General features: G+C 41.2%; 1 protein-coding gene and 1 long non-coding RNA gene across 2 annotated transcripts; one reads left to right on the top strand and one right to left on the bottom strand.

Annotated features, from left to right (window-relative positions):
• Positions 1–14149: 14149 nt before the first annotated feature.
• On the bottom strand, positions 14150–14505 carry LOC118598224. The gene is made up of 2 exons (XR_004947338.1): positions 14310–14505; positions 14150–14234 (listed from the first exon to the last, which is right to left on the bottom strand). It is a non-coding gene; the product is annotated as an uncharacterized LOC118598224 (long non-coding RNA).
• A 1129-nt stretch (positions 14506–15634) lies between these two features.
• On the top strand, positions 15635–20877 carry LOC112138112 (titin). Its single transcript, XM_024260677.2, has 5 exons — positions 15635–15834; positions 18441–18543; positions 19773–19976; positions 20421–20708; positions 20780–20877. Exons 2-5 carry the CDS (start codon positions 18453–18455, stop codon positions 20875–20877), a joined length of 681 nt encoding a protein of 226 aa, XP_024116445.1. The 5' UTR covers positions 15635–15834; positions 18441–18452.
• The last annotated feature ends 3333 nt before the right edge of the window (positions 20878–24210 follow it).

Here is a 24210-nt window from a genome sequence, read left to right as displayed (position 1 = left end):
TTTTCTGCAGGTGTGGGTCCATCTGTGTTGTCTTCCTGGCACAATTTAGGGATACATGTAATTTGTGATCTGATTAAAGATAACATTGTGATGTCTTTTCAACATGTACAAACCACATTTAATGTTACTCAAAAGCATTTTTTAAGCATTACTCCAACTGAGACGTTTCATTTCTCCCCATGTCACTCCTCCTACTGCTGAACACGATGTAGAAAAGTTTTTGCGGACTTGCGGAGATAGGACACTTCATTAGATCATTTTAATCTCTTCTTAACTCTTTTGATACATACATGCTTCCAGAGATTTTCTGTTAAATGGGTAACAGACTTAGACTCTCATTCCACATTTAACTAATGTACGACAAACTCAATATAAGATAATGCACAGACTCCACATAACACCTGTGGTCTTGCATAAAATTAACCATTCTGTATCTCCACTATGTTTGAAATGCCACCTGGAGACAGGAACATATTTTCATTGTCTCTGGGAATGCTACAACATTTGTAGTTTTTGGTCAGATATTTCTTCTGTAATCAATGGAATCTTTAAATTGAAAATCAAGAAGGATCCAGGGGTTTACTGGTTAGGCCTCCCTTCAAAGGTGTTACAAATCCCTAAACGGTATCTCCTGCTCCTGGAAAAACTCCTCGGAAGTGTATCTTAATAAATTGGATTAGTAAGTCATCTACCACTGTCACTCTGTGGTACTGAGTTTTTAGTATACTTCCTCATGAGAGCCTGCACGCAGTTGCAAAAAGCAAAGAAGAAATGATTTTGTCAACTTGGGCTCCATTTTTAAAATATCTGCCTGCTGACTTAAGGGATCTACTTTAAAGGGATAAATCATTCCTTTGTCCCCATAGCTCATAAGTAAATGTCATGACCTGGAACATCTGTATTCTGTTGTTGTTGTATATATATATATATATATATATTTTTTTTTTTTCAATTTCTTTATGTGTATTGAAGACTGTTTGCGTTTCTGTATGTTCTGTAGGTTGCCTGGGGATGGGGTGAGGAGAGGGGTTGTTGCTGTCTGTTATTGTTTGGATTTTCAAACTTAATACTCTAAAGAATATTAAGTAGAGCTGTCAGGCGATTAAAAATTTTAATCGCGATTAATCGCATTGTCCATAGTTAACTGACTATTAATCGCAAATTAATATGTGGCCTTTTTTTAGGAAAGAAATTTGTGCGCTTCATGGAATTTAGCAACTCTACATTAATTATGAAAACAAGAATGGCAAAATTAATAATTTTCATCAGAACTACTTTATTTTGTAACATTGTATTGAGATAAACTTTCTTAACAATAAAAGGCTGTAACATAAAATGCCTAACAAAAGCCCAAGTCCAAGTGAAGGGCATTTTAAATTCAAAACTTCAATCAACGTTCAGTAAAATAAAATAAAAACATCAAAAATAACATTTCCATAACACTTTCATGTTCATTTTTTGTCAGGACCAAATCTTTTCCTCCTCTGCTGAACTCCAGTAATAAATGAAATAGAGATATATCATTTCCAATGAACTTTTGTTTTTTAAAACATTAAAGACTGAGAAAAGCGGGATACACTGTGGATAGTTTGACAGTCTGTTACTGCCGCCGCGTTCTCTGGCTGCAACTCGATGCAGCGACGTGTCCAGCGGAGCTCACGCCATGAATATGCCGGCAGACAGACAGCTATGCTGGGGCTGGATGACGCTTAAACCTCCAGAACTTTGGGATATTTGCATATTTTCGTGCGGCGAAAGAGGGACGGGCCACACACTCAAAGCTGAGATTTATCTTTTCATCTACAAATAACTGGCGTTGTTTAAACTCCATTTAAAACGTCCCCCGGTGCGCAGCTCTCGGGACGCGGCGCCGGACACGAGCAGTACCACCAGACGTGGTAATGGATGCGAACCGGAGCCGGGTTAGGGTCCAGGAGCTCTCCACGTCCTGGCGCCGGCCCGGTTCTAGCTAGCAGCTCGGTGGTTGGAGACCCGCCTGTGATCTAGTGAGAGCAGCCGGTGAGTTAGAGGGCGATGAGGGACGCCTGCGCGCGAGGAAATCCGCGATTAATGCTTCAAATAAAACATGTCAAACATGTCAAATCTGACAGCCCTAATATATATATATATATATATATATATATACACACACACCACATTTACTTTTACATTTAGCATTTCTAGCGTAAACCTAGATGTGCTATGCATATATTTTGTTTTTTGGAGTCAAACTAAACCACTCTGCATTTTACATTCTTCCTCAGTTCTTCTTCTTTTATCCGCTCTGTTTATAAAAAATGCTGATATGAAACAGAATCATAAGTTGATAAATATACTGGTTTATCAATCAGACTGAAAGAGTCAATACCTCAACACCCACAAGCTTAAGAGCACATCACTGGTCCGTAGTGAGGGGATTTAAAGGGACCATACCATGAAAAAACAACTTTTTGAGCTTTTAATGTATTTTACTGTTCAATCCTCACTATAAAGAACCAAAAAACTTTCATTTTAGATGCAGAATATTGTACATCTTCCAGTTGAGTCATGTCTTCAATAGATTCCAGCTCAAACAGTTTGTTACTTTAGACGTGGGGCTCCTTTAAGACACCCCATTGGGCACAGTCGTGCAGACGTTGAGTGTATTTGTGTTGTGAACCAGTGTAGCGATGGTCGGGCCTACTAAGGGCAGGTATATGGTGTATGCATCCATCTTTGAAAAAAAAAAAAAAAAAAATGGATATTTATTTTTGAGGGAAAATCAAATACACACTGCTGGCTCTAGAAAGAAATCATGAAATGGGCGGCAGCCACATGCAGCAGCAGGCTGAGCCTCAGGAATCGAGTTGTTTTACTTCTGTGTAGGAAAAAAAACTAAATAAAATAACTACTGGTAATATTTCATAAGAATTTTTACTGTTCCAAAGGTAATTTATGATCATATATATATAGATATAGTTCACTCTGAAAGGCTTAAGAAAATCATGGTATGACCCCTTAAATATCCAGAGTACCCTGGTTCCCTGCCAGCTTTCCGGCTAGCTTTCCACTGCTACTTGGCTAACGCAGACCTTGCTCTGATGGACATCTTAAATTCAAGGAAAACCGAAGCACAAGCTTCAGGAAGATCTCTAAACACCAGACTGACTAAACTCCTGCCTGCAAAGAAAATGGCAACCAACACTGAACTCTTGATAGCTGATGTTTATGGGAGCTATTCAAAAACTGGAGAGCAAAGTAAATCATTTTGGACAGCAACTAAAAGAGAACTCTGAAATGTTTGCCAACATTTTACAGCCGGTGGAACAGAATTTGGTTGAAATTGTGACATTCAAATCCAAGATGGATATCTTGGAAAAAAAACATCCCGACATGAAAAAAGAAAATGCTATTCTAAAGTAAAAGATCCTTGAACTTGACGTTACAAGCGCCGCTGGAACCTACGACTCTCTGGGCTCAAGGAGGAACAAGGAGAAGATGTAAGAGGGAAGGTGGAAGAGCTGCACCTTCAAACATTCCCACAATGATCTGACCACACCAACAACATTGTACTGTAGACCGTTGTGTCGGCATCAAAGAAAAGGCGCCCAACCGTCAAATAATCATGCAATTAGTGCAGAGGCTTCACCGGGATTCTGTGAGGAAATCAACCAAAGACTCTCAGATCTGCAAAAAGCGTGGAGTCTGCTTCTCCCAGGACTTCCTCAAGAAGGACCATGTGGAGAGGGAAACTCTGTGGCCAAAATTCAAGTTAGCTAGATCTCAGGATAAGGTGGCTTTCTATAGGTCACATTGCTGTGGTTGATGGACCTGTGGTTACCTCCTGAAACACTAGCAAATGAAGTAGTTAAGTGTGACAGAGTTCTAAAACGTTAGTTGATGTTATAAACAAGTAATCGTTTAATATCTTTAGACTGTTCAAGGAAAACTTTTAATTTCACATATCCTTCATGTAAAGGAATGTTGTTAAAAAAATTCCAAGTTAGAAGTTTAACAACAGATTGAAGTCAATAAGAAGGGGAAAATGTATTACAGTTTTTTTCCAAATGCTAAAACACATTTTCTGAAACATTAGACCAATTTAACCAAACACCAAACACAATTTTCGAAACATAAGCTAAATATACAAAATACTTAACTCATGAATCAAAATCTCACTTTGAGGTCAAAATGAAGACTCTGTTGTCAAAACTTACACACACACATCAAATCCAACATACTACGCACCAAAACACCAAACACAATTTTCAAAATATAAACTAAATATACAAAATTCTTGACTCTTCAGTCAGAAGCTCACTATGAGTTCATAATGAAGACTCTGTCGTCAAAACCAACAAACATGCAGCAATCACAACACACTACACAACAAAACACTTGACACTGTTCACAAAATGTTTTACAATGAATATATAGCAAAATTGACAATAGAATGCAAGAAGATATTTTGTAATGCCTAAATAAAGTGCATATTTTTACATCTGTTTTTACATCAAAAATGTAAAAATTATTTATTGTAAAATAAGGATCAGCAGGGTAGAGAATTATTGCTACAGTAATGCAAATTACAGGATAAATAGTTACTCATTTAAAATTAATTTCTTTTGTAAAATGTGGGATAATGTGTTTTCACTCAAACGGATAAAGACAACATCAAATGTTTGTTCACACACAAATATATTTTATGTTTATCCCTTGTCACAGTAAGTAAAATACTTTAATTTCGTATTCTCTAATTGTTTCAGTTTGCACTGACCTGTTTTCCCTTTTAAATGTCCGTACGATTGATCCCACTGTGAACCGACTGAGTTGAGGGTTGACCCTTTGACCCGCTTCCCTCATGGTCATTCCATGAACCAACACATGGTCAATTACAGTGGCCCGGATCGCATCAGAGATCGCTGTCCTTTGTCTGGGTCTTGGAGCGAGTCGAGGTGCTGGTCTGGGCCTGGGTGCAAGTCTGGGTGGAGGTTCTGGTCTTGGTGCTGGTCTGGGCCTGGGTGCAGGTCTGGATGGAGGTTCTGGTCTTGGTGCTGGTCTGGGCCTGGGTGCAGGGCTGGGTGGAGGTTCTGGTCTTGGTGCTGGTCTGGGCCTGGGTGCGGGTCTTGGTGGAAGTTCTGGTCTTGGTGCTGGTCTTGGTGCTGGTCTGGGCCTGGGTGGGGGTTCGGGTCCCAATGTGGGTCTGGGTCTCAATTGCCTCTCTCTGTTTTCCATTTTTCATTATTAGCTGTTTAGTTGCTCCAGAACTGCCTTTATATTCAGTGGGCACTCAGAGGGCACTCCTTATCCTTAAAGGGTTAGTAATGGGGTTGTGGGTCATTTTCGGTGTTAACTGTATTTCGCCTTATATTTACCATTTCCAAATGTTTTGCCGTGTTTTGAGCAAGAAATATTGAAATAAAACGGCATTTTTGCGGCCAAATTTGGCAACCCTGTCTCTTCCAGGTGAAAAGCTCCGTTTTGGTCACGTGGTGCGTGTGACGTCACCAGAGTCAACATAGCAAGATGGCTTCTCCTTAGCGTGTCGGAGCTAGCGATAGCGGCGATATTTCCAGGTCCACAATTCTGTCTTCAGACTCAGATTGTGGAAACATTTGTTCTGAAAGTGACGCTAATTTAGAGGCGCCAGGTGTTTGTGGTTTGAGGACTGTAAAGCCCTATCAATTTGAGCCGGCAGCGCGTAAAGTAAGAGCTCACAATCTGGCAATGACACTGACAGTGACGCTGAAAATGCCGATGAAAACGAAAGCTGTCAGTTTATCAGAGCCATGCTCGAAGCTGGAAGACGTGGAGCATTTCGTGAAGCTTTTTTTTACAGATCGGAACCTTTTGGCGACTCTAAATCAAATCATCAATGACGCTGACTATCAGGGTCGGTAATGCAGAGTTTCATATGCAAAATAAAGAGCTTAGAGACATGTTTGCAGGACCGTCCGCCACTTTATTATTATTTATTTATTCACTTATTTATTCACTTTATTCACATACCCAGAAGCTCTTTCACCACCTAACTGCATGTCTCTGACGTGCGCAGAAACCAAAGGAGAATGTAAACAGTGCTCCGTACGACCCGTTCTCCACATGAATTGTCCCGTTTCAACACACAACAACAACAGGGGATGACACAGTCTGTCACGTTAGCTAAGTACACTGAAAATTCCGAAAACGATTCCTCTTCAGATGAAAGCATCACACAGAAATGAATGAGATCTGATCTTTCACGGAGGAAGAAATGACTGGTGGACCGCTGCGAGTGTCAATGGCTGATTGCCTCCGTGAAGTGCGTTAATTTCTCATAATGAACTCTTCGGAGGGTATTATCCCGCTTATACCATGGTCATTTACAAAATAAATAAACATTCAACCAATATTTAGTACTTTATTCTTGTTATTTCTTTGGTTTAGCTCATTTTTTCACAAAAAGCGGACTATTTGATCGTGATGCGGTTTGTTGTCACGGTGACATGGAACACGGCATGAAGCCTGAAGCCGTTACAGACCTCAGCTGCAGCGGTACAGTGTCGCTGTTTTGAAAGAAAGACCCGGACAAATTAGGATATTTTTCTTCTTTTTCTGACGTTAATCCTTCAGTGAGCAGCTAGAACATAAACAGAACACAATCAGCTTCTGTCTGTGTTTCATTTCACGGCAGGTTCGCTCTTCTGAGCTGCTCTAAAGCAGAAACTCCCTCTTGTGGTGAAACAGAAGACTACACCTTTCATGTCGAGTGGTGTTTTATTAGAAGGAGAATAACCAATTATTATAATCAATTATTATTATAATTATAATCAATATTAATTTACCTTACAAAAGGAGAGGAATATAAATGCTGGTCGCTACAATAAGTTAAATAAAGCATCAGTTCAGAGAGAAAGTTTATCCATTGCTCCTTGTTTTGTCCAGACGATGAAAGAAAAATGTGTTTTAAAGAAGCCTGCGCAGTGATATCGAACGTTTGGTCTGTGTGACCGGAACTTCTCTTTTAGGTGTGCGTTATTACTGTGCATTATCACAATTTAATGCACACCCAGCAGCCAATCAGAATCGAGTATTCACCCAGACCATGGTATTAATATGGGTAAGCATTTTAGCTTTGTCCCAGGCCATTACTAACCCTTTAAAGACCTGCCTAAAGTTCAAGTTAGCATCAGAAACAAGGCTCAAGACTAGCTTAAATTTACTCTTTTTTAAATGTATTTTTTTATTTCTGAGTGAAAGTGAGTGTGATTGAAAATGTCATTGCAATGCAATCTCAAACTTCTAACTGTAAACACTAGAGCTCTGGGAGACAATATTAAAAGAAAGGCTTTATTTCTATATTGTAAAAACGAAAACCCTCAATTTTCCTTCAAGAAACCTACTCAAATAAAGAAGAGCAATTCTTGACGACTCAATGGGGAAACAAAGTTATGTTTTCACATGGTACATCACAATTTGCAGGTGTCGCTATAGAAGTATCGCTTCTATTCAAAAACTTTAAAAGGAAAATAATATTTAGAAAATCAAGTCATGATGGACACTGGTTATTATCAGTGTTCAAAGTGGATGATTCTTTAATATTACTAAGAAACATTTATGGACACTGTAACCTTTCAAAATGATGGCCAGCTTGCAGAGATTTAAGACACTGTGATTCTATTTAAAACTAGATACAAAACAAAAAATGTAAGAGATTGGAATACGGTCAAAGACGACTGGTTAGTCAGATCACCAAGCAAATATATCAGTTCTCATCCTAATAATATATTGACTGAATTCTGCAATTCACTTAACCCTGTAGATCCGTGAAGGGAAAATAAATCCTAACACAAAACAATATTCATGGTTCAGTCTAGATGGTACAGTCAAGTCAAGATTAGATTTCTGGTTAATTAATGAGGTTGCACCTAACCAGATCTCTATCTGTAAAATAATGCCAACCCCCCCTGACCCACCACTGCTGTGTGGGGCTTCATGTAACTCTTCTTTCAGAAGAAAGGGATTCTGGAAGTTTAATTCTAGCTTATCAAAATATGATAATTTCTGTGATTATGTCAAAACTCTCAAATGCTATTCAAAAAGATAAATCTTTATCATCATATACAAAGAAATGGGAATTCTTACAATTTAAAGTCCGGCAATGCTCAATCTCTTTAAGCAAGAAAATCAAAATTAAACAAACAGAAGAAGAAGGGAGTATTGTTGCTCTCATTGACTGTAAAAGAAAACCGGACTGAGTGACCCTACCCTCCTCAGTGTAGGAGCGGAACCGCTGGTTCCAAAAAAGCTAAAATCTCACAGAGTTTTATAGGGAAATAAACAGCTATTATTTAGTCATTCTATTCATGATTCGAGATTACTTTATTAATCCCACAGGGGGAAATTCTTGTTTTTAAGTACAACCCAGAACAAGACAGACAGAGAGGTACACAGACAGTCCAGGTTCACTGCTGATGCAGCCAAATAATTAGCTTTAGGGAGTAGAAGGCCACAATAGGGGCCTTCTACTCCCCGTTGAGATCATATCTCAACACTGCGTACAATGTTCAGTAGGGCTGTGGATCATTGCTTAGGTGGTGGTCCGATTCGATTCACGAATCAAGCTCAATGATTCACGAATCGTACCACAATTCTTACTTTTTATTATAAAGTGTATTGCTATGTGTATGTCTATTTACTGGATGGATAAAAATTTTAATTATTTGTTTTTAATTATCATTTATACATTTATTTAGAACAGGAGATCAGAATCAACAAAACTGATAAAAAAAAACTCAAAGATTCAGATAGAAAGAAATTTTGTTTGTAATTTTTAACTTTTTTTCTGGTTCAGCAGTAAAACAACATAAAAAAGGATAAAATCACTGCTGTTTTGGATCATTTAACAACAAAACCAAAAATGTTCTCCACAGTTTTCTATCCTCGAAGTTCTTCAATATTTTAAGTTCTAAGAATCACACATTGGTGCAGAGCTCGTATGAAAAGTCTTTTTTCGCTGCAGAATCATCTGATTCACGTTGATTACATCCGCCTTTCAGCAGCATGAGGCTGTTTCTTCAGAATAAGATGGAGTTTAGTTAATTCCGTCAAATGTTGATGAGTTATCATAGTCAAAGGAATGTAAAAACTGAAACTAATGCTCCGATGTTAAAGCTAATTTCAGAAGTTATGCCTGTGAGCGGAAGTTCAGTCTCAGTTTCTGAACAGAAAAAAGCTCTTGCTAGTTTTACTTTGAAAACCAGAAGCTTCACCGTCTTGAAGATGTGTTTACTTCCGTTGGCAGTACCGCGGCTCTTTGTTTTAGTTCGTAAACTTAAAATCCTACATCAATCTGCGTTTCAGAGCAAAAATACATTGTCCCCAGGTGATATTTTGATCATATTTTAATACAATTTACTATATTTATAAAGATCGCGAATCAGCGATCTTGGACGTCACGAATATCCGTACTCGAATTTTTGGGAGCAAATCACGGATAACCGAGTACCCGGATACTCGTTACAGCCCTAATGTTCAGATACATTCATTCATTCATCTTCTTGGCCACTTTGTCCCTTTCGGGGTCGCGGGGGTGCCGGAGCCTAACCCGGCTGCTGATGGGGGAAGGCGGGGTTCACCCTGGACAGGTCTCCAGTCTGTCGCAGGGTCACAATCACACACCCATTCACTCTCACATTCACACCTAGGGGCAATTTAGAGTCACCAATTAACCTATGAATCATGTTTTTGAACGGTGGGAGGAAGCCGGAGTCTTCTTCTTCTTCTTCTTTCGGCTTTTCCCTTCAGGGGTCGCCACAGCGAATCAGTTTCCTCCATCTAAGCCTGTCTTCAGCATCCTCCACTCTAACACCAGCCACCTTCATGTCTTCATTCACTGCATCCATAAACCTCCTCTTTGGTCTTCCTCTAGACCTCTTTCCTGGCAGCTCTAGACTCAGCATCCTTCTACCAATATATTCACTGTCTCTCCTCTGAACATGTCCAAACCATCTCAGTCTGGCCTCTCTGACTTTATCTCCAAAACCTCTAACATGTGCTGTCCCTCTGATGTATTCATTCCTGATCCTATCCATCCTGGTCACTCCCAAAGAGAACCTCAGCATCTTCATCTCTGCTACCTCCAGCTCTGCTTCCTGTCTTTTCTTCAGTCCCACTGTTTCTAGTCCAAACAACATGGCTGGTCTCACCACAGTCTTGTACACCTTTCCTTTCATTTGTGCTGAAACTCTTCTGTCACACATCACACCTGACACTTTTCTCCACCCATTCCAACCTGCTTGCACTCTCCTCTTCACTTCTTTTCCACACTCTCCATTACTCTGTACTGTTGACCCTAAATACTTAAACTCCTCCACCTTCTTTATCTCTTCTCCCTGTAACCTCACTCTTCCACTCTGGTTCCTCTCATTCACACACATGTACTCTGTCTTACTGCGGCTAACCTTCATTCCTCTCCTTTCCAGGGCAAACCTCCACCTCTCTAACTCCACCTCCACCTGTTCCCTGCTCTCACTACAAATCACAATATCATCTGCAAACATCATAGTCCATGGTGATTCCTGTCTAACCTCATCCGTCAGTCTGTCCATCACCATTGCAAACAGGAAGGGGCTCAGAGCTGATCCCTGATGTAATCCCACCTCCACCTTGAACTCCTCTGTCACCCCTACAGCACACCTCACCACTGTCTTACAGCCCTCATACATGTCCTGCACTGCTCGGACATACTTCTCTGTCACTCCAGACTTCCTCATACAATACCATAGTTCCTCTCTGGGCACTCTGTCATAAGCTTTCTCCAGATCTACAAAGACACAGTGGAGCTCTCTCTGACCTTCTCTGTACTTCTCTATCAACATCCTCAAAGCAAATGTTGCATCTGTAGTGCTCTTTCTTGGCATGAAACCATACTGCTGCTCACAAATGTTCACTTCTGCTCTTAGTCTGGCTTCCACTACTCTTTCCCACACCTTCATTGTATGGCTCATCAGCTTTATTCCTCTGTAGTTACCACAACTCTGCACATCTCCCTTATTCTTAAAAATGGGCACCATCACACTTCTCCTCCATTCCTCAGGCATCTTCTCACCACCTAAGATCCTGTTGAACAACCCGGTCAAAAACTCCACTGCCATCTCTCCTAGACACTTCCATACCTCCACAGGTATATCATCAGGACCAAGAGCCTTTCCACTCTTCATCCTCTTCAAAGCCCCTCTCACTTCACCTTTACTAATCTTTCTTACTTCCTGCTCCACAACCGTCACCTCTTCTACTCTTTGTTCTCTCTCATTCTCTTCATTCATCAACTCTTCAAAGTATTCTTTCCATCTTTCCATTACACCACTGACACCTGTCACCACATTACCATTCCTATCCTTGATCACCCTAACCTGCTGCATGTCCTTCCCATCTCGATCTCTCTGCCTTGCTAATCTGTACAGGTCAGTCTCTCCCTCCTTACTACCCAACCTAGCGTACAAGTCATCATAAGCTCTTTGTTTGGCCTTTGACACCTCTACTTTCACCTTACGCTGCATCTCCCTGTACTCCTGTCTACTCTCCTCAGTCCTCTCAGTGTCCCACTTCTTCTTAGCTAGTCTCTTACTCCGTATACACTCCTGCACCTCCTCATTCCACCACCAAGTCTCCTTATCAACTCTCTTTCCTGATGACACACCAAGTACACTCCTACCTGTCTCCCTGATCACATTAGCTGTAGTTATCCAGTCATCTGGGAGTACCTCCTGACCACCCAGAGCCTGTTTCAACTGTTTCTTAAAAGTCATGCAACAATCTTCTTTTTTCAGCTTCCACCAGTTTGTCCTCTTCTCTGCCTTTGCCCTCTCTTTCTTCATCTTCTTCACCACCAGAGACATTCTACACACCACCATCCTGTGCTGTCTGGAAACACTCTCACCAACCACTACTTTACAGTCACTGATCTCCTTCAGATTACACCGTCTACACAAGATGTAGTCTATCTGTGTGCTTCTACCTCCACTCTTATAGGTCACTCTATGTTCCTGTCTCTTCTCAAAGAATGTATTCACTATCGCCATTTCCATCTTTTTTGCAAAATCAACCACCATCTGTCCTTCTACATTCCTCTCCTGGATACCAAACCTGCCCATCACCTCCTCATCACCTCGGTTTCCTGCACCAACATGACCATTGAAATCTGCACCAATGACAACTCTCTCATTTCCAGGGATGCTCATCATCACTTCATCAAGATCCAACCAGAACTTCTCCTTCTCTTCCAGCTCACATCCTACCTGTGGGGCATACCCACTAACAACATTGAACATCACACCCTCCATTTCTATCTTCAGACTCATCACTCTATCTGACACTCTTTTTACCTCCACAACACTCCTAACAAACTCCTCCTTTAGGATAACTCCTACTCCATTTCTCTTCCCATCTCCACCATGATAGAACAACTTGAACCCTGCTCCTAAACTTCTAGCCTTGCTACCTTTCCACCTGGTCTCCTGGACACACAGTATGTCTACCTTTCTCCTCTGCATCATGTCCACTAACTCTCTACCCTTTCCTGTCATAGTTCCAACATTCAAAGTCCCAACTCTCAGTCCAACACTAGTGACTTTCCTCTTCTCTCTCTCCCTACAAACCTGCCTTCCTCCTCTCCTTCTTCCACCAACAGTAGTCCAATTTCCACCGGCACCCTGTCGGTGAACAGCACCGATAGCGGTCTTTGTTAACCCGGGCCTCGACCGATCCGTAATGGATTTCGTAGGTCTGATTCGCATATTTGATTTGGCAAGATTTTACGTCGGATGCCCTTCCTGACACAACCCTCTGTATTTATCCGGGCTTGGGACCGGCACAATGAGACCCTGGCTTGGGCCACCTCGTGGCTACATTGGGAGGAAGCCGGAAGTCGGTGAAAATCCACACATGCACGGGGAAAACATGCAAACTCCACACAGAAAGGTCCCAGTTGATGTTTTTCAGATTCCACAGCTGGGATTTGAACCAGGGCCTTCTTGCTGTGAGGCAAGAGCGCTAACCACTGCGACACCGTGCAGCCCATGTTCAGATAGCAAAAAAATAAATACATAAATAAATAAAAAATACACCATAACACAGAAGCATGACACATTCGAAGACGCAATACGAGGTTTGATGGGTAGGATGGACGGGGGGAGAGGACACCTCAGTCCATTTCCTGCTACCAAGAGCATGCATCCAGAGTATGCTTTGGAGGAGAGGGAGGTTGCAGGAATGCTGAGGTCAAGGAGGGATGAGCAGCAGTCTTCGTTTCCACACACAGCTACCTTTCACACTCTGTAGCTTTCCCATACCTTAGCGTGGAATAAATCTTGTCGATCGCATTAAAAGACCAGTGGATCAGATCCATTTTCAGAGATTCAAAAAGCAGAAGAGTAGTCGAGAGCGAAAAACAGCAGCTCACAGGGAAGACAAACAGAAGCCTTGGGAGTAACATAGGAGGGGAGGAGAGAGAAAAGTGCGTCTGTCCTCGGCAAGAGACAATGTTGGAAAAGTCAGAATATTGTCAGAATAATCATTCTTGCTCTGATAGCTTTTTAACTTCTTTACTCATACTTTTTTTCATGGTATTTATTAGTTATTCAAGTTTAAACTGGCCAATCAGAGGCATTATCTGTCTGCTGGACAACTCGCCGAACATTAGCAGGTTTGACAGATTCTCCAGAGCTGCTTTCAGCGGAAAGGGTGCTCACGCCTGCTTAATGACAGTAGTTGTCATAGAAATGGTGACTCAAAAAAAAAAAAAGTGACTTAGACCAAGTTGGACCAATCACTGCTCACTAACTTCATCTGGCTCCAGATGGCGGTCTCCGTAATGTGGAAAAATAGCGACTGAATTGACTTAATTTGGTTGGAGCCGGAAGTAAGCCATTTTCTATGGGTGACATTATACTATCTGTCTCCACTTCTCTCATACAGTCATTGGTTGCTCTTTAAAAGTTATTTATTGCCTTATTGCTTTTCAGTTCATCAGTTTTTTACCTCGTGGTGCTTTATTTCACTGATACACTTTCACAAAACTGCACTTGACTTGTCTCATGTCTTGCTGTCGTATAGTGATTTTTTTTCACCCTGCATTGAGTCTCACTCCTGAAGGGATTTGTACTTGGACCCCAATAAACACAGGCACGGAGTAAGTATTTAAAGTGTTTATTTGGCTCAGGCAGGACCAGGAACTCGGGAGAGACAGCCTTCAGTCAGCGGGGGGCGCTCAGGCACTAAGGAAGGAGAGCTGTTAGGAACGCAGGCAGGAGAGGCACTTGTAATCAGACAGGTACAGGTTTAGATCTTACTTGGTGGTGAAAGGTCATGAACGAAGATCAGAGGGGGCCAACGAGGAGATGGAGGGAGTGCACAGCAGAGGGCTGACGTAGAGGGTGGTGCAGGAGGATGTCCTTCAGGCTGTCCAGGTAGGAAGAGGAAACGGCAGGAGGTACAGGTGCTGGGGCAAGACTCGTAGTTTTAAAAGTTCCAGTGCAGTGCAGTGCAGTGCAGTGCAGTGCAGTGCAGTGCAGTGCAGTGCAGTGCAGTGCAGTGCAGTGCAGTGCAGTGCAGTGCAGGGGTTTTTTGGAGACAGATTCACAGGTCAGCAAAATAGTTCACATGAACAAGGTTGTCGCTCCATGGAAGGCTTGTGACAAACTGACAGAGACTGGAGGGCAGCAGCTCCTAATAAAGGGAGGTAAACAGGTGTCCCTCATCACCTGATTAGCTCCCAACAGCCTGAGGATGAGGAAGGAGTGCAGCCATGACAACTCCAAGGTTTTATGAAAGTTGGCAGCTCTGTAGTATGGCCCCTTTAAAGTATTTTCTAACTTGTGTGACCATTTTCATGGTCTTAATTTTTAATTCAAACATTTGTGCATCATGTATTATCAGAAAACTATCTGCTGTTTTTTCCAAACTACTTGCTTGTTCACTATGTAACTAAGCATTAGGAAACACACAAACTAATTCAAACTGCAACTTTTACAAGAAATTGAGACGTCTAATGATGACCATGACGCAGCAACTGACTTCTGTGTTCAGTCTTACTGTAGAACCAAATCCTGAAGCAGAGATGGATGACTGACAGCTGAGTTACCAAAGAGTGTTACCAAACTGTGGCAGAGTGGCACAAGTCCTGCGCCTCAGCCAGTTTATACCTGCTTGTCCAGGATCAGTCATAAAACCATGGAGTTGAACTGCTTTAAATGACTGAAGTTGGAGCTAGTTAGTTGGTTTGTTGTCACAAAAATCAAGTTTCTGGTTTTAAAAAGTGAGAGGAGTTTGACTGACAGCAACAGCCTCTGCTTCCTTTCATATTTGGAAATATTCACTGGCCTGAGGGCTTATGAAACTTTGGACTAAAGTTTGTTTCTCCATGAAACCAGTAGACGATTCAGTGAACTCCATCTATTATCAACGTTCCCAGTTGAATTAAGACCCATTCTCAGTAAAAACTCGGATGTAGCTGACAGGCTGGAGGTTGTATAAAAGACTGCCATGTCACACAATGTTTCCATGAGGGTCCCGTGACCAATGGGGAGGCTCAGTGCAATGATGATGCGGAACCCCCCTCCGTATAAAACCCTAAACCACCATCTGGGGCCTCTTGAGCAGTTGGAGCATTCCCAGCCTCGCCTCGGGTGGAGGGACTGCGAGGAGGAAAGCAAAACTACACGGCCCATCTCTGTGTAGTTTTGTTCTTTTCAGGGAATATTTCGAGGCTCAACCATTCTCATCGTGGATTTCCCAGCACAAATCTCTCTGGATAAGGGTATTGCTGCTTATTAGTGGGCTCAGCCCCATCAGTTTCTGGCACTCTTGTGGAGACAAGTGAGTACTTCCAACTTGTGTCCCAAATGGCCCTGTTAACTGTCTGTGATTTCTGGGGAGTGGGTCCAGGCTGCAATCAGGGCTCTGGTTTTGATGGCATCTGTGTGGGTTTTGTGCTGGACGAATCTATATTTTGCATTCAGAAGAAGGCCCAACAGTTCAGTGATCAGTGGATAGCCAAGAATAGCTGCTGAGAGCATGAGAGTGGCCTGTCAGCTGGGTGTCTTATGGCTTTTTAAGGAAATCAGCAGCAGTGCTATCAGTTCACCTCAGCTATGTACCACATGGGGGCTGTCAATCAAACAGCCTTGAGGCCAGGGTGGGACTGAAGGCAGGTGGTATTTTTGGTTACTGCCATATCTGATGGTCAGATGCTGATCCCAGAATATCAGCTGGGCATGATGTTTCAGGACGCTTATTTTGGCAGTTGCTGCGGACCTGGATTGTTGATCAATCTGGCTGTGAGCTGATGGGTGATGAGGCACAGCAGCAGGTGTGGTGCCATTCACAGAGCAGGAACAAAAACCCTTCCAGTGTCCCACATTTGGATTAGAGTTATATAGTCCTCACTAAAGTTTGAAGAGATTCTTTTTTATACAAGAAGAGAAGGTTTTTCTGGATGCTGTTTAAAGGCTGTCCTTGACGTTTAGTAAAAATGGAGCTCATCATCTAAATGACCTTGGTTTAGCAACTATCATACTTTACAGACATTTTACGTTTGGCAGCTAAGACACCATGTTAGTTATTATGAAACAATTTCAACACCTATGTTGTCATAATTTTGAAAGTCATGAACAGAAAATCTGTTACATTTGACTTTGTTGAGTTTTTTGATGAATTTTATAGCCCAAATGGTTCAATATTACCTCTTTTTACCAGCTCAGTGGCCTTGTGGTAGAGTGTCCGCCCTGTGATTGGAAGGTCATGGGTTCAAATCCTGGCTGAGTCATACCAAAGACTGTAAAAATGGGCCCCAGTGCCTCCCTGCTCAACACTCAGCACTAAGGAGTTGGACTGGGGGGTTAAACCACCAAATAATTCCTGAGCACAGCTGTGTCTGCAGCTCACCACTCACCCAGGGGAGGGGTCAAATGTGGAGAACAAATTTCACACACTTAGTGGGACTTTAACTTTATGATCATTTTTCTGCTTGTTTTATTTACTTGTAACATCATATTGTTGTCTCATTTAACTTCATATAGTTTGCAGTAATAGTTTTTCTGGGGTTCTAAGCCCATAATGGCATAAAGGCTTTGCTATAATTAGAGTTGGTTTTCTGTGTGACCAAGCTGTTTTGACGATATTTTGTATGCCTGCAAAAACAGTAAGATTTTGTGAATGTCATGGAATGTGGCAGTTTGGAAATGCACCCACTAAACACATCGGAGAGAAGCCCCTTAATACAGTTACACATAGAAGAAAGGGAATTAGTAGGCATCTAATACACAACACACAAGTGGTAAGTCTTGTGGAGCATTTAGCTTAAAAACAACAATACCTCACTATTTTGAGTCAATGTTGGGATATCTTTTCGTTTTTAACTCATAGATGGGTTAGGCAAGAACTGCAATAAAGATCACCTAAAAGAAGCATGGCAACCCAACAACCATTGACAACCAGCTAGACCAAGGAATCATGTCACATTTTCCCAGCAAAGTCACATTAAGTTCACATTTGTGATTGGGTTTGCCTTTTTGGAGTATTGATATGGTAGCCTTCATGATTTGTCATGTCTAGAAATTGGAGATGTGTCTTGTGTCAAAGACTGATGTAGTGTGATCTGGATCATGACACTTGTGTAATTCTTTGTTGCCACCTAGTGGTGGTTGAAAAATACATGTTTGTCAGTTTTCCATTGGCAGATGACGGATCCGTTGGTTACAGATGTGATAAAAATAGTTTTTCTTCTTTCTGTCCCCTTTTCATTTTTTTTCCTTTTCTATCATGCTTGAGTTTACGACTGAAGTTTATATTGTATGTTTTTATTAATGAATAAAAATGAAAAAAAAAAAGACAGCAGGTTGACCTAATGAGAGTGGGGCTGTGCATTTACTGCAGCTTAAAATGATTGAAGCTTTTAATAGCAGACTTTTTTGTTAAGGTGGTGGCTGTTGCACAAACAGTATGTGAATTAAACAAGGTCTTGTTGTATGCTGTGTATAGAAAAGCACAATAAATACATGCAGCATTGTAGTTCTGACTGGAGAGTTGGCTGTGTTGCACAAAATCATGACTGATCCAGTCACTATAGAGTTGCACAAACTTTACTACAGAGATTAAACTGAGGTACTTATCTGATACTTTTTCTGTGTCAGCTTAAAGAAAACTGTGGTCACTGTTTCTAGTGACAACTGTACCTGGGCCAGCTGTGAATGCCGCTAAATTTCTAAGTTTGGTGCTCTGAGGATGAGCCTCTCTGCCCCCCCATCCCCATCTGCTGTTAGAATATTGAGTATTCAGGAGGCAGCTGAGGGTAAAAACTGCTACTCTTAATCAGCATCCCATCAAAATCAAGTTCCATGAATCTCATCATCATTCTGCTACAACAAAAGTGGACGCGGGCTGTTGGTATTTTGACTCACAGCACAAGGTTTTTTGTGTTTCAGGGTGCCGCCACTATGTCAACGCAAGCACCAACATTCATACAGCCGCTACAGAGCGTTGTGGCACTGGAGGGTAGTGCCGCGATGTTCCAGGCTCAAGTCAGTGGTAAGAAGCATTCAAGTATTGCTGCTGCTGTAGGAGAAGAAATTGACTACATTTCCATATTTTGATTGCCCATAACAAAGCCAAGAGTTGAAACTGCTCCAGCATTTAATAAAAATCTTAAATCAGGTTTTTGTGAAGGTGAAACATTTTACTTTGAGCTGGCTTTTTTATCACAATAATAAGAGATTAAACTGTTCATGTGATTTCCTGTTGTAATTGTACAAGCTTAGAAATTCATACACTTTTTAAATGATTACGCCGCCTTGTTTCCTGATATTTGTTGTAACATTTATAACATTGTTTCAGGTAGATGTCTTTTTAAATTCTTTGCCTTGACTTGCTTTAACCAAGCACTGCTTAGTAATTTATTTAAATTATTATTTATTTAAACATTTAAATAAAACTGAGGTGAATTAGAAGTTCCATTTGTGTTTTGACTGTAAATTCCACAAAAAGTCATCCAACACCAGTGTTTGGATTTACTATGTATGTGACTCATAAAAACGTTTTAGACACATCATTGATGATTCATTATTATTAAGGAATGTAAAAATGTCTACAGTTATTTTCACCAACTCCAGAGACTCCAGGTTTAGTTTCCAAATTTGATCAAGTTTTTTTTTTTCCTTTTTCTAACCTTCCCTATCCAGCAGCTGAGCAGACCGATCAGAGCTGAAGGTCTCTTGAGTTGGACAGATTTTACTGTTACAATAGGGGGTTGTGAATCTTCTTACACACGAGGTGTATATTTGTATAAACCCCTTTTGTATTTGAGGCTATACTAGGCTAGGCTATATGTATATATATATATATATATATATATATATATATATATATATATATATTTTTTTTTTTTTTGCTGGAGCGGACTGAAAAGAAGAGAGTGGATGTTAGACATGGAGTTCAGGGTACAAAAGAAAGAGGAGAAAAAGAGTGTTAAGGAAGTAAGAGGATAAAGTGTGTGTGTCATTTTACTGTAAAGAGTAGATGTTAGTCAAAAGGTCCAACACACTTAAATATTACAAAGTGACTCAAAAAAAATCAACTACACACAAGCATATTAATACGTACACTATACAACTACAGTTCACACACAAAAAGAATCACAAGCGAATATCTAATTTGTTCAAATATGTAAAAGAACAGAGTGAATCTGGGTTATGTGGTCCAGCTTTTTGGACGTTACTCCCCCAGTTCCCAGGCATCACTCCCTGCTCTCTGCCGCGCAGGTTCTCCGGTTCCTGAGGTGAGCTGGTTTCGGGACGGACAGGTTCTGTCTGCTGCTGCTCTGCCAGGCGTTCAGATCTCGTTCAGTGATGGCCGCGCTGTTCTGAGGATTCCCGCCGTGACCGCCGCACACAGTGGACGTTTCTCTGTCAGAGCCACCAACGGAGCAGGACAAGCCACCAGCACCGCTGAGCTCCTCGTTACAGGTGATGCTGAGCTCAGCAGAGGGGCTGGATCTGCAGTCATGTATTTGGAAGCCTGAAAAGAGAAACTGAAGTGGAGTTTGGAGGTTTTATTTCTTTTCAAAACTGATATAGAAAAATAGAAAGAATCAACACAAGTTCAAGAAAGCAGTTCAATCCATGGAGCATATGGGAGTACACATATTGAAGGTCCCAGTCAAAGCCTGAATCTACAGGCAGTTCCACCCAACATTTATGAAGTATTGAAATTACAGTGTTTCATTAATTTTTTAATGTTAAATTTTAGATCTGTTCATTTATCCCACTGATATAAATTGTATTTTTTCAGAACATTTACAAAAGTTTTATTTCCAATAAATATGTTCTATCTTTTCTCTCTTGAATGAAAGTTTGTAATATTTTAGCTGCAAAGTTCTCTGGCTAAAGAAGTTGTTTGCCCCCTCCCAGCGGAGACCGTCCCACCCAACTTCCTTCAGAGACTGCAGAGCTCCACAGTGAGACAGGGGAGCCAGGTGAAGTTGAATGTCAGAGTGAGTGGGATCCCCTCACCTGGGGTGAAATTCTACAGGGAGGGAGCAGAGATCCAGAGCTCGACTGACTTCAAGATCCTGCAGGAAGGAGACCTGTACACCCTGCTGATAGCTGAGGCCTTCCCAGAGGATTCTGGGACATACTCTGTAATAGCTACCAACAGTGGTGGACGGGTCACATGCACTGCTGAACTGCTGGTTCAAGGTAAAGTTTTACACAATAATATTTAGCAGATGGTTTGACTTCATAACCCACAAATCAATGTGTGCTTTCAGGTGAAGAAGCTGTTCCAGCTAAGAAAACCAAGACAACCCCACAGGTCCGACAGCCCAGAGAGGAAAAAGTAAGGCTCTGCAAAGCATCAACCATTTGAATCACTTCACTAAAACATTGAACTTTAGGAGGAGTAACATTTAGTGTTGTGTTTCCTTGTTTGCTTAATGTATTTTTGTGAACATAAAGACAAGATTGCTATTATCTTTAATCATTCTTATCATATTTGCTGTTAACTTGATCACTGCACGACTCAGCACTGCTTTACTTGAATTACGTACAAATGTCAGAAAAGTCGTGGACACAAAATGTTCTTGTAGCATTTTGCTCATGATGGAGAACATATAAAAAAAAATTAAGATTAAAACTGCATTTCTGAATATTTCTTTATTCAAAACATTGTGATTCAAGGGCAGATAAAATATACTGCTTAAAGAGCTTGCAGATGTTACGTACAAACTACAATCAACTGGCCACAAGGTCCCTGCTCCACTCCATTCTGATGCATCCATCCATTTTATTAACCCGCTGTAACCCTTTTTGGGTCATGGGACTTACCTGCCCTATCCTGGCTACTGTTAGGCAAAGGCAGAGTACACCCTGGATAGGTCGTCAGTCTGTCGCAGGGCACACAATCACTCACCTAGGGACACTTAGGAGTGACAAAATAACCTATGAAGCACGTTTTTGGATTGTGGGAGGAAGTCAGAGTAAAAAACCCATACATGAACGAGGAGAACATGCAAACTCCACACAGAAAGGTCCCAGCCAGAATTCAGACCTGGGCCTTGTTGTTGTGAGGCGAGAGCCATGTTTGATGTCCCCAATGTTATGTTGAGGGTGTAAGCAGATTGTTTGTAAGAAGTTGGCTTGCTCAGAGCCAGTGGACCTACCCACAACTCAGAAGTGAATTTCTATTGAACTCCTGCTGCTCTGCAGAACTTTCTTAGGTCTACTTTGCTATTACCGGATTGGACCCCTTTCACTTTCAGAACTGCCTAAATCCATGGTGGCATCGATTCAACAAAGTATTGGAAACATTCCTCAGAGTTTGGTCCATATTGACCTGACAGCATCACAATTGCTGTAGATTTGTCAGCTGAACATCCTTGATGATAATTTTCTGATCCACCACATCCCAAAGGTTCTATTGGGTTCTGGTGACTGTGGAGGTCATTAGAGTCCAGTGAACTCATAGAAACCAGTCTGAGATGATTCCAGTTTATGACATGGAATCTTATCCTGCTGGAAGTAGCATCAGAAGATGGAACTCTGTGGTCATAAAGGGATGGACATGGTCAGAACATGACTCAGGTAGACTGTGGGGTTGGAACCATGATCAGTTGGTACTGAGGGGTCCAAAGTATTCTAAGAAAATATACCCGCAGAATGACACCACCACCACCAACCTGAACCGTTGATACAAGGCAGGATGATCCATCATGTTGTTGATGTTACCATCTGAATGCAGCAGCAGAAATAGAGACTCATCAGACCAGACAACGTTTTTCTATTCATCTATCGTCCAGTTTTGGTGAGTCTGTGTGAATTGTAGCCTCAGTTTCCTGTAGCTGACAGCAGTGATACCTGGTGTGTTCTTCTGCTGCTGTAGTTCATCTGCATCAAGGTTGGACGTGTTTTGTGTTCAGAGATGTTCTTTTGCAGACCTCAGTTGTAATCGGTGGTTCTTTGAGTTCCTGTTGTCTTTCTATCAGCTGGAACCAGTCTGAACATTCTCCTCTGAGATGGTTGTGGATAAAAATCCCAGTAGATCATCAATTTCTGAGATCCTAAGACCAGCTCGTCTGGAACCAACAACCATGCCACATTCAAAGTCACTTCAATTACCTTGACCATGTTTACATGCCTAAATGAATTGAGTTTGTGATTGGCTGATTAGAAATTTGTGTTAACGAGCAGTTGGACTTGTGTGCCTAATAGGGATGCAACGATACAGCTATTGTTCGATACGTACCTCAATATGAGGGTCACGGTTTGGTACGTATTGAACAAAAAAAAAAAAAAAAACTAAAATCCTAGTATTCCACAGATTATGGTTTCTTTTGCAAACCGAAACAACATAACAAAGAAATCTGTTTTTTTTTAAGTGCACAGCTTTTGGCAGTTATTCCTGAATCACACTTAAATAGAACTCTTGTAAACTTGTAAACATTACAACTTATATACAATTTAATCAAATGTAAAAGAGCCTCAATCCTCAATACTTGTAAACATGAATATAATAAACTCCAACAGTCTAAGCTGTGCTCTAAAGTCTTGACAGCCTGCAATACTATACTCTTAATTTTCCAGTGTGAGGGCCGTCATGTAATGAACATTTACAGAGAGATAGATCTCTGTTGTCTGGGAAGTCCAGCTGTATGTGGAAAGTTGTATGTTTTTACTAAATCGTCTTCAATCTCTTTGTACACATGTTCATAAAGCAAAGGTATATATTTATTTTTCTGTGAAGTATGGACGTGCTGGTACACTATATTGTAGGTCAACTGTTTTCATTAAATGATGAAACCCCTCATTATCAACCACTGAAAACAGACTGCAGAGCTTTAGCAATAAACACTCACTGGTGTCAGATATTTTCTTGTGTTTATCTGAGATAACACTGTAAGTCTTTTGAAATAAATCTGAGATGTTTTCACTGTGCTACCTGCTTAGTTGCTCAACTTTAACACGGTGACAGGGTTGGGTGATGACGTCAGAGCTGGGCGGGCATGCTGGACGTGATTCTCCACATTGTATGATATAGAGATGAGGCAAATCTTGCAGATATTGTACTTCTTGTGACACATTTCACTCCCTGATCCTCATACTCGACGGTGAACCCTAGATGTCTCCACACCGCAGCTTTTAGTGTTGGTGGCGTGTCATCACTTAAAGCGGCCGCCCAAACGAGCGGCGACGCAGCCTCTGCGCGAGCACAAGCGGCCACAGCTTGCTATGACTTTTGCGGTTGTTTGGGCACCTAGCTAAAATGCTATTGTTTTTAGCATTTGGGATCCGCCTCCCGGGGGAAGGGCAAAGTATTTTCTGGCAGGGCAGGGTGAGTGTAAGCCAGGGGTCTCAAACTCAATTCAGCCGGTGGCCGCTGGAGGCGGAGTCTAGGTGAGGCTGGGCCGCATCAGGATTTTCACAAGAAAATCCCTGAGAAAACATTCCAGTGTTCTCAGATATCTTTATTTTTAACACAAAATAATGAATAAATAATGAACGACGTGTATAGATCTTTGTCCGTGTTGATTTATATATATAAAAAAAATAAGGGTAGTTAATGTTGTTTCTGAAATAGTTTATATTGAAGATTAAATTTAAGATATATTGCTAGGGGGTAGAATTGAAAAAAGTTTTTTAAACTTTTTCCTACTCCATTTCGAACTTCATAATAGAGGTGTAATGTATTTATTTATAATTTATG

Source organism: Oryzias melastigma, unplaced genomic scaffold (assembly GCF_002922805.2).
Source record: "Oryzias melastigma strain HK-1 unplaced genomic scaffold, ASM292280v2 sc00204, whole genome shotgun sequence".
Taxonomy (NCBI): Eukaryota; Metazoa; Chordata; class Actinopteri; order Beloniformes; family Adrianichthyidae; genus Oryzias; species Oryzias melastigma.
Note: the sequence above shows the minus strand (reverse complement) of the source record. Positions and strands in the feature narration are given on the sequence as shown.